Source organism: Drosophila kikkawai, chromosome 2L, assembly GCF_030179895.1.
Source record: "Drosophila kikkawai strain 14028-0561.14 chromosome 2L, DkikHiC1v2, whole genome shotgun sequence".
NCBI lineage: Eukaryota > Metazoa > Arthropoda > Insecta > Diptera > Drosophilidae > Drosophila > Drosophila kikkawai.
The window spans coordinates 14,194,296-14,205,051 of NC_091728.1; the positions used below are offsets into that span (position 1 = coordinate 14,194,296).

Consider the following 10,756-nt stretch of genomic DNA (forward strand, 5'->3'; position numbering starts at 1 on the left):
ATCTTTTAAGAGTACGTGCCTTAGCCAGGACTTCCAAACACGTACAGGACTCCTACCTGTCCCACCTGAGACCTTATCACCACCACACGGCTCTAATCAAATACTTAAGGACCAACAAAGTCAGGAGATAAACCTCGTCGGGTTCATGGTGCCAAGCATGCTTCACTGGTAATCCAATCCAATCAGGACCTCAACTACCGTCTGCTATGTCAATCAGGACGAGGCTCGTTAAGCAGCCGTTGCTACGTTTATCACCTGCAGTCCTTCGGGACTCAAGACTCGAGACTCGCTACGCATGCGCCGAGATCCTTTTGGCAAATATGCAGGCCAAGGTAAAGGCTTGGCAGAAGGGCACTAAAACCAAACTGGAAAAACATCCTGAAAACGTGGAGCCTTTGCGGTGTCAGCTAATTAAATATTTGCTTTGACAAAAGGTGCAAATCGAGAAACGATATGAATTTATGAAACATTATTGGGGGCGGGTTGAGAGGAAGTCCCCGAATAAAATGGAAAGTGCATGACAAATCGGTGTTTGCACATGCCAAAGGTGTTTTCCCCTAGAATCCGATATTGCTATTGTTGTGATTTCTGTTTGCCGAGAGAGAGGGTTGGCGGAAATTGTCACAAAATGTGAGGAATAATAGAAGAAGAGGAGTCTTCCAACTGCAGGAAGTCTTGCTTCCTGTTGACTATAAGGTAGAAATTGTAACAAAAATAGAGGAAGTTGTCTAGAAACGAATTTGAAAGGAATTTTCTTAGTGTAAATAGGGCCTTGTACTTCCTATAAGAGAAAATATCTCAATGCGAGCTGAAAAATATAATTAAGTATTTAAATAAGCAGCTAAAAATCCTTTTAAAATTTTATTTGAAATTTCTTTTCAAATTTAATTAATTAATAAAAAAACCTTTTAAAATTTCTTTTGAGTTTTCTATGTTTTATTTTTATAAAAATAGTCTTAAAACTAGCAATAATCTTAACAACAGTTGAGCTTAACAGTAATGAGAGTACATAAATTATAATAATAATTAAATGAGTAAATTTGGTCAAATGCTGCTTGTGACAATGGGGCAATATACATGATCTTAGCCTACAAATACGACTGAAATAAATAGGGCTATATAGTTATAGTAGCACCAAAACCGAATCGACTTAGTACAGGCTAGCTTGAGTTATTGTCTGTCTGTGTTTGGTCTTCGCCAGCGGAATGTAGTTTTTTTACGGGAAATCCAGAGATCCCAGAGTCCTTTACGCAATGGTGATGGTGCAGTTGGAGCTGGAGTGCTTGTTCAGGAGCGACATCCTCGAGAAGGACTTGTGGCACACCTGGCAGGCATACTTCTTCACATCCACGTGCGTCTGCTGATGGGCTCGCAGGTTGGAGCGATCAGCAAAGGATCGCGGGCAGTCCGGGCACTGGAAGGGCTTCTCGCCGGTGTGGGTGCGGATGTGACCCTGGAGCAGCCACGGACGGGAGAAGGCCTTGCCGCAGATGGGGCACTTGCAGGGCAGCGTGTGGGTGCGGATGTGCATCTTCAATGCTCCAATGGTGGTGTACAGCTTGCCGCACTCCTCGCAGGAATGGGTCTTCTTCTCCTGGTTGCACTCCGCCGCCGGGCAATGGAACTGCCGGTGCTTGGACAGGCCCATCGAGGTGGAGTACATCTTCTGGCATTCCTCGCACTTGAAGCGATAGTTCTTGGCCGCCAGGCTGGCCTGGTTGCCGGCCGGGGTGGTGGCGGAGTTGGTCGGAACGTAGGAGGAGTAACCCGAGGAGCTGCTCACGCTGGCACCGCTGCTCGTGGACCTAGCCTCGTCGAAGAGGTGGAACAGAGCCGGCAGTGGAATGTCGTTGCGCACGGAGAGATCCTCTGGCTCGGATCCGGTCTCCAGATCGGAACCCGGACTCGAGGGCGGCGTCATCTGCTGGTAGCTGTACACGGACTGCGGCGAGGCCATGGAGCTGGCGGGCGAGGGAAAGGCGGCCAAATGGGGCTGATAGCTGCTCCACAGAGCCGAGATCGGATTGCAGCCGGCGGCCATTACGAAGGCGGACTGGAAGGGATTGGCCACGGGGACACTGGTGGTGTAGCCCGTGGTACCGGCTGTCAGTCCGCGCATGTGGATGTCTGTGGGATGGTAATCCTGGCTGGGCTCAACGGGCGGCGACAGCAGGCAGCTAGAGTTGATGACGGAAATCCTCTCAGGAGTCTTGGAGAGATTCAAAACATAGTCGCGCTTGGGCTCCGGCTCCTGCTGGTAATCCTCCTCGCGGCCACGCTTGAGCGAGAGATCCTGGGGCTGGTCCTGGGCAAATAGCGAGTCCTTGGTCAGGGCCAAGGCCTCCGTTTGCGGCAGACGCTCCTCCACAAAGACGATGGGGCGCTTCTTGAGCGGGCAGCTTTTGTAGTTGGCAGCCATTTTCGATTTGTGTAATTTCCGGCACGGATCGAGATCGATTTATCGAGTGATTGGCGGAGTTTCGCAGATCGGTGAGTGCGAGTGTGTGTGTTTGAGTTTATAGATCTTGTAGATGCGTTCTCAACGAGGGCTGAGTTGGCTGTGACAGGTCGAGCGTCGAGCACGCTCTTTTATACCCCGAGCCCGCGGCCGTCGTCGGCGTCGCTGCCTCCGTTTTGGTGGTGGTTCTTCTTCCCAAACACACGCACACGTGTGCGCTGCTACCTAGCAGCAGCAGCAGCAGCAACAACAACAACAACGGGCGTAGTTTTACCCCCAACCCCTATTGCGTATTTCCCTCACCGCTCTCTACCTGCCCTCTCATCACTGCACTCGTTCTCTCTCAACGGTGAGAGAGCAGCCAGCGCAGGCGCACCCTCCAGCCAGCCAGCGGAAAAGGGATCCCTGGGTCTAGTCCAATTCCCCGATCCACCGATAACTTATGACAGCTCTTTGCTCTCTCCTCCAATTTCCCGGGCCATCGGGGGGTAGGGAGGTGTGCAGCCCTGCTGCCATAACTCCTGCAGGTCCGGAATGCAAGTTATGTCTACCTCCAGCGCCTCCCCTAAGTAATTTTCTATTTTTAAGCACGAGTCAAATTAGAAGAGTACACGGCGGGAAGTATTATCCCATCTTCCTAAGGATATTTCTTTAAAGATTATTTAGTTTTAGATAGAATTAGAAAAATAGATAAATATGTTTCAAACCTTATAAAATAAATTAAAGTTAGGTACTCAAATGGAGCCTTTAAACCTCTTTTCATAAGCAAAGCCCTTCAATATTATAATAAGTCTTCATTTTAACCTAAAGAATTTACTAAATATATATTATTGAATTCTATTTTTCAGCAAACGAACCGTTCCTTTTAGATTCTATTTAAAATCTACATAAATTTAATTCTCAGTGCATATCCATCGGGGGTGGTTTCTGCACTTAGATCGAGTGCTTCGAGTACATCTGCCGTGGCTCTTAATTCAGGGGGGAGTTGAACCTGAGCGACTTGGACTGACAAAACTGACACCTTGGCATCGGCACCGTCGAGAGGTGCTCCAAAAATAGCATTGATAATGAGCCGAATTCCAAGCACCAAGTGTGTCAACTCTGGGGTGCACTTTCCACTGACTTATGGATCATCTCCAGTGGCTCATTGCCAGCGATAAATGGGAGTTTTCCGAGAGCAACTTTTCCAGGACAGATTTCCATCACTATTTTTCTCAGAAAGGAATTGACGGGAAAGTATCTAATCTCCTGTTAGCTTACCTTTGCCCTTTTTTCTTTTCCCACGGAATTTTTAAAGCAGATCAATGTTTTCATGACTACATTTTTAACAGGAGAAGATTATAAAACAAATTTCGAAACACTATATATATTTGAACTTGAACTTAAATACATGAAATATAAATTTAAATTTAATATAAGTAATATAAAAAATAAGTCAAGGACATCAGAGAATGAACATTTTCCTTTGAATAAATAAATACAATAAATTCTTTTGGAAAATACTTGTTAATATATTTTATTGTTTAAATAATCATCTTCATCAAAATCTAAAAAATATGAATTCCATACCTCCAACTGTACCCTCAACATTTTCCACCTCCCCTGATCTTTGACTCGATCGCGCACACACACAACTTTCCTACTTTCCCGCGCAGCACCTCCAGACTTTTCCGCTACCCCTCCGACACCGCTGGCGTGAAACTTTCCCACCACCCACTCCCCAGACTTCGTGCCCGGAAAAACAGCCAAGCCCGCATTGCCTAGCAGCAAGTCCTCCGATTTCCCGGCCATCAAAAAAAACCAGGCGAGAATGTGCTATCGGTGGGAAAATGCAAAGGCGAAAAAACCGTACCGATCGGACCGAGCAAACCCAAAAGTTTTGATAAACCCAAGAGGTGACAAAAAATTCCAACGCGAAATTCCAATTCCCCGCGATCCTGGCCAATGGCAGAGGGGTGTGATGGCAAAGTGGGAAATGTCGAGCCAATAACCCAGCCGCATTTCCATTTCGTATTTCCCTGCGATGGATTTCCCTCGGCGACGCTCCGGATGTGGATCAGCGGCGGATTTAAAGTAATTTCCCAGCTTATCCAATTACGCAGTCAGCGAAACTCAAGCAAAACACGGAAAGATGTCTGGGGGTTTTCTCTATGTCCTGGCATCGGACATACGCACATCCTACCTGGTGGGTCATCCCGCTAGCCTCGGTTATTACGTGTGTTATTCCGCGCAATTAACGGCCATGACACATCCAGGCACCTACCTAATGATCACCGCGAAGATATCGCCGCGGAATTGCCGGCAGGACATCGGCGGATAACCCGACGATTCCTCCATTCACTCGCCAGGAAAACCCACACTTGTCGGAGTACAGGTAATCGCGAAAATCCCAGGCGGGCCAACCCCGCTCATTAGCATTAGGTAGATGATGATTTCGGATGATATGAGTTTTCCGCTGGATTCATTCATGCTTGGTGTGGGGAAAACCCTTTCGGGGAGAGTCGTCTAGGGATTTCGGCAGGTGCTGCTACTCGACATCGACCGCTTTTCCGATTTTCCCGGAGCAGTTGTTGTTGTTGCTGATTTTAGCTGACAATGGGCCCGTCCCATTTTTGCACCTTGTGCTCGCTCGCTCGTCTATTTGTTGTAGCTGTCTTTATTGTCAAGGAACACAAGGATCTCTATAGGGTTTGGTGAGTATTGTTCCAAGAGGAGCCAGGCGAAACTGGTGCAAAAATAATTGGATGTACAAGAGGGGAAAGAAATTGCAAAAGAAGAAAATTAAAGCAAGATAAAGAAGGGAAAATGTTAAGAATACAAAATCTAAGATTCTTAAATTTTAAAATATTTTATTAAATATTACTATCAATTCAAGTATGCCTTATAAATAGTAAATTAACTTAAAATACAACCTTATATATAATTCAGAATAATTTATTTAAGCATTTAATTTAAACTATCTACCCTCTGTTTTTCAATCCCAATTTAATTTTAAGAATTGTTCCCCCTTTCTGAGATCTCCTCTAACTGTTTTTACAGCTTTCTAGCCTGTGTGTCTTCTATAAATCAAACCTCTGGCTGGGTCCAATGATTCCATCATAAACCTAACAGTACTTGCTTCTTGGGCTCACCTGGACCCGGTGCACCTTTTGCAAAAAAATAAAACTAAAAACCAAGAGAGAGGGAGAAAAGAAAGAACCGATGCCACCAAAGAAAACAAACTATGGCCCAAGATATACGATGTGTGATCTCGTTGACAATGAATTGTTGATTACTGTACTACCCCCGGGTCAGGATCGAGGATCGAGGACTGCAGCTCCCGTTGTTGTTGTTTTGGGCTTCTCCTTTTCTCAATTTTTTTGGCACGACACAAAGGAGCTGCGATCCATAAATCGAAGATCGGAGAAGCAGGGAAAATCACGGCCTGCCACGGGCTGCATTACACAATCAATAGAGATCCCTGGGCCACAATGGGCGAACAGTGGAGTAAATGTTTTGAAAAGCCAGCGAAAGGAATTGCTTCCAGGAATCCAGACTCCGGCCGATGCCGGCGTATCAATGTCCTTTAGCCAGAAGAAATCAAAAAGTTGGATCACCTGGCCGTATCTGTCGGCGATTATGTGCGGGTTCCATCGCTACCTGTGGCCCATTGTCCTCGCTGAACAGTGAATGGGCCCCGACCCCCGAGACAGACCCCCACAAGAAATATCCTCTATTGTCGCAAGTCCTGCACTTGTGGCAGCTGCCTTGACTTCGATTCCCCCTTCGAAGCCTCCATGATCCGGCCTTTATTCGCGTAGGTTTCGTGCCTATTCACGCTTCGTTATCCTGTCAATGCAGTGCCGGCATTACGAGTCCTGTTGTCAGCATTCTGTCGTAATCGTTGCCCCCACTTTCCATTATACTTCGGCAGCTAAGCTGATTACAGGACATCGCGTGTGTCCGGCTCCTAAACACTCTGTTTAGCCTATTACACGTGTCTCCTAAATTAAGTGTGTAAATATTTTTAATTCTGTTGCGGTGATTATGGGTTTCCATTAAAAAAAGGGAGAGTTGTTCCGGTTGTAGTAGGGGTTAAGGATATCATTAAAGGTGTTCCTAAAAAGGTTATAATATATATTGCTTTGTTATTTTATTTTTAAGAAAATACTTTGATTTCTGAGAGTCTTCTAAAATATATTTATCATTTTTCAGAGTACTTGAGTATTCTTCAGAAGGTAATTAAAATATTTCTCAGCTTCAGATTATGTTGTTAAGTTTCTTAGTAATTTAAAATATTTTTTTTAATATAATTTTTATAGCCGTAGATGCCAAAAGCCCCATAATGATATAAAATCTTTGAAAAGAAAAGACTTCCTTAGGAAACTTCCTCCATGAACCTCAAATAATCTTGATATATTGGACATCTTTCGTTCCTGCCCAGCCACACACCAAGTTATGCCAGGTCAGGCCAAAGGAACTCCCCTATTAACAGCATTTCCAACACCTTGTGACAGGACCTCGGAGCCAGGCTCCTCGGCCAGCCTGCAAAAAAAAAAACCCGCACAAACACAAAAAGCCGTCGAAGAGAAGAAATCATTGCACCGGGCGGGCGGGTGAACGGCCAACAACAATGCGGCGGCCAAGGAAACCCAAAGGACATCGGGGCATCTGCCTCTAGGCAGGCAGCACAAATCAGGACTCAAAACTCTGCAATCACAAATCGGTGCTGGAAATATTGTCAACTCGAGGGTGGCGCGTTGGTGGCTTGGCATTGACAGCTGCAGCTCAGCCCTGTATTCTTCTCCTTTGGCGCGTCTTCGTCCTGGCTTGGGTTTTCTGATTTCCACTTTTCAGTTATTTTCGGTTTTTGGCAAGACGTGCATCTGTTTGCCCTCAGCCAAAAAGGAGAAAAAAACGGATTCGGACGTTGACTTGCATCTGCGGGCGCACAATAGCGAGTGCCAAGGAGGGGAAGATCATCATGGACACTACAAAAAATATATATTATATTATTAAAAATTATATCTATATAGAAACCTACCGATTTTTTATCAAATTAAAAAAGCTGTATTCTTATGAAAATTAATAAAATACAATTTATTTATTAATTAAAAGATTTGTAAATATTTATATGAGAAAGATTGATGGTTTTCTCAAAATGTTATTCCCATAATTATATATTTTAAAAATTTATTAAATATAAATATATTCTTCCCCATTCTCCCCAATTCTTCTCCCAGTGTAGGGAAGTCTTCACATTCATGATCGTCATCAGAGTTCGAGTAATCACAGCCAGAGCACAGGACACAACAATAGTGCACCGTTCAAGATTTTTCAGCATTTTTTTTTTTTGTACATTTTTGGCGGCATGCCGGGCCCTACCTGGGCCACATCCTTTTGTCGACTCCTCCTGGCCTGCTCTTTGATTCCAAAATTGTGAATTTCATTGCCCGACTGGAGGCTGTGTCCTGTGAATGCCGTCGGAATTTGAATTGGACTTCTGGGGTAATGCAACCGCAATTGTTTCGCCGCTTTGTTGTGTGTTGTGCTCGCTGGCGTTTTGGCATGTGCAGGGATTCGTCTCGAGTCTGCCAAATGAGTTCCGTTTTCGATTTCCTTTGTCTACTGGACGTTATGCAGATGCATATTCCGGTGGAATATGGATAACGAGAGTTGCGTCACAGCTGCCCAGGAACACCGGCGGTGCCCTAGGACTCTATAGGAGGATAGAGAGTGGAATGGCTCCAGAAAGCCGTGTAATTTTTTGGAGAATTTGTATATGCTAATTACAGGAAGTATGTATTTATAGAATATATACAGTTTATTGTAAGAGAAAGATAAGAAAACAAGGAAAGTATAACAAAAAGAATTTACATGTTAACAATAGAGTTTATTTATAATAGTTTCTACTTTATTAAAATGTGTAACCAGTTGGATATTATTTTTTTTACATTAAACAAATGAAGAAAAAACAAAGATCTTTCAACTAAATAGAGATTTAAATTCAATAAGTTGTTTTATTTAATATAAATCCTAGTGTTACCGAAACCATTTCCCTCTTCAAAATATCAATTTCCCATCGTATTTTCCAGTTGGCCTGTGATTTCCCAGGAAAATGTCCGTCTAGAAACTCCCGAATTCGTGGGAAACCCCTGACCATGTTGCATCCTTCACAGGAATGGCCAATCCTTTAGTTCAACTCGCATAATGTGCCCACATTAACACCACTCCAATCCGATCCGAACTCAATAATTTATAAGCGACAACAATTAGGAGGGAAAATAAAGATTTCACTGGAAATCCCCAGCACAATGTGCCCTGTACTTACCATAACAAATTATACACGGCTCTATCTGGGGGCAATTTCCTGACTAATGATCTTGGATACAACTGCCCCTTTATCTGTAGGGGACACCAGTAGTTTCCAAGGAGTGAGAGCAATCAATCGAGTGCAACACGTTCTAACGATTTACATGTCAAGTTGACGCGAGTCCTGAGACAATGGCCTGGCGCTTCGTGTGTGTCCAGGTGTCCCATCATCTTCCATCGATTTTTCGGCTTCGATCGGGGTTTCACTTTCATTTGTCACTACTTTCTGACACCTTGTTGTGGCGGAGATACCCATCGGGGTACGACGACGATTCCCCCTTTTCCGAAGGCGAGCAAACACAGTTGCGGAGGTTTCAAAACTCCGATTATGCTCGCGTGATAATTATGCATGCAATCGTATAAAGCTTCCCTTTCCTCTCGTTGAGTTTCTGGATTTCTGGAGTGAGCACGGTCCCGGTCTGGCTGGGTTTTATCGGTCGACGACAATCGGTCTCATTGTTTCCGTTTCCCACCGTCTGCCTTTTGTAGGAATTGCGTCTTTGGAAATGCCCCTACCCAGTGTCCACTCCCCACTCCTCATCCAAAGTCGCCCAGCTGCGGCTGTAAATTTTATGTTTAACTACGGACCGACATTTGTGCTATTTAACCTTTTTGTGCTTAGCTGGAGGAGATCCCTATCCCCATACCTGATTGCCGATTGCCGATCCACGTGCGGCTATATTTGCCTGGACTTTGGTTCTGTATGCAAATGATTGTGTGGATTCCAAGTAGAATCAAGTACCATTCACTGGCAACCTGTATTTATAAGCTTGATAAGTAATATGGACATATATTTATAAAATCCCCAGTAACCCAAGCCCTGCCAATCCACTCTCTCGTAATTATTTATCCCAATCTGTGTATCACAAACCACATTCAGCCTCAGTTAACTCAAACATAGAACCAGCAAAAAGTACTTTCAATTTTGATAAATTCAGTTTCAGTTTTCTGCATTACATTTTGGCCAGAGATTCTTTCTCAGGATGGAGGACTATTCCCGAGAGCCATGTCCCCAGCGCATTGTCGACGACTGCGGTGGAGCCTTCGCCATGGGCTGCATCGGTGGTGGGGTCTTCCAGGCCCTGAAGGGCTTCCGGAACGCGCCGCAAGGCATTGGGCGGCGGTTTGGCGGAAGCATCACGGCCGTGAAGACCAAATCACCGGCGATAGCTGGAAATTTTGCTGCGTGGGGCGTCATCTTCAGCGTGGTGGACTGCAGTCTGGTCTACATGCGACAGAAAGAGGATCCATGGAACTCGATCATTAGTGGAGCCGTTACCGGAGGCGTCCTGTCCGCCAGGAAAGGCATGGCTGCCATGACCGTAAGTGCCATCATTGGGGCCACCATGCTCAGTCTCATCGAGGGTGTGGGTATCCTGTCCACTCGCCTCTCGGCGGATCATTTCCGGAATGCTTCGCCGACAACTGTGGATTCCTCGCCGGACTTTGCATTTGCCGGTGTTGGGCAGGCCAATGCCTCTGCTTAAATTAAAGTTTTTTTGAAAAGTTTTTAGCTCAAAAACACAGAGTTTTGTAAGTAAAAAAAACAAATAGAAATCTTTAAAAATTCAATATGATATGGAAAATAAATGTATGTGTGCATTTCAATTATTCTTTGTATTTCAAAAATGTTCAACTCCGATGAAGAAATGAGTAAAGAATTTATTTTTTCACATTTTTATATTTTCTAATCTATTTTTTTATTAAAAATATTTAATAGTAAATACTGAAGTCGCATTATAATTATTTTAAGTTGATCCCGCGCTTTGATTGGTCATAATGTTGACTTGTCCCACTACCATTCGACATGGTCAAATATACCACAGCTACCTGTGAGTTTCACACTTGCCCGGATCCAGGACGTAGGATCACGATCGCCATCATCATCACCTGACCCGGCCACGTGTCAGCGGACAGCGTGAGATATTGGCAAATGTGTTTACCTGT

At 44.6% G+C, this 10,756-nt stretch overlaps 1 protein-coding gene and 1 pseudogene across 1 annotated transcript; one reads left to right on the forward strand and one right to left on the reverse strand.

The window, feature by feature from the left end:
• Positions 1 to 1,006: 1,006 nt before the first annotated feature.
• On the reverse strand, positions 1,007 to 2,543 carry sna (snail). Its single transcript, XM_017183049.2, has one exon. It carries the CDS (start codon positions 2,417 to 2,419, stop codon positions 1,247 to 1,249), a length of 1,173 nt encoding a protein of 390 aa, XP_017038538.1. The 5' UTR covers positions 2,420 to 2,543; the 3' UTR covers positions 1,007 to 1,246.
• Positions 2,544 to 9,640: 7,097 nt separating this feature from the next.
• LOC108086196 (mitochondrial import inner membrane translocase subunit Tim17-B pseudogene) lies at positions 9,641 to 10,417 on the forward strand (annotated as a pseudogene).
• The last annotated feature ends 339 nt before the right edge of the window (positions 10,418 to 10,756 follow it).

Excerpts from the sequence above, each read along its gene's own strand:
- sna (XM_017183049.2), bottom strand. The coding sequence starts at position 2,419 with ATGGCTGCCAACTACAAAAGCTGCCCGCTCAAGAAGCGCCCCATCGTC.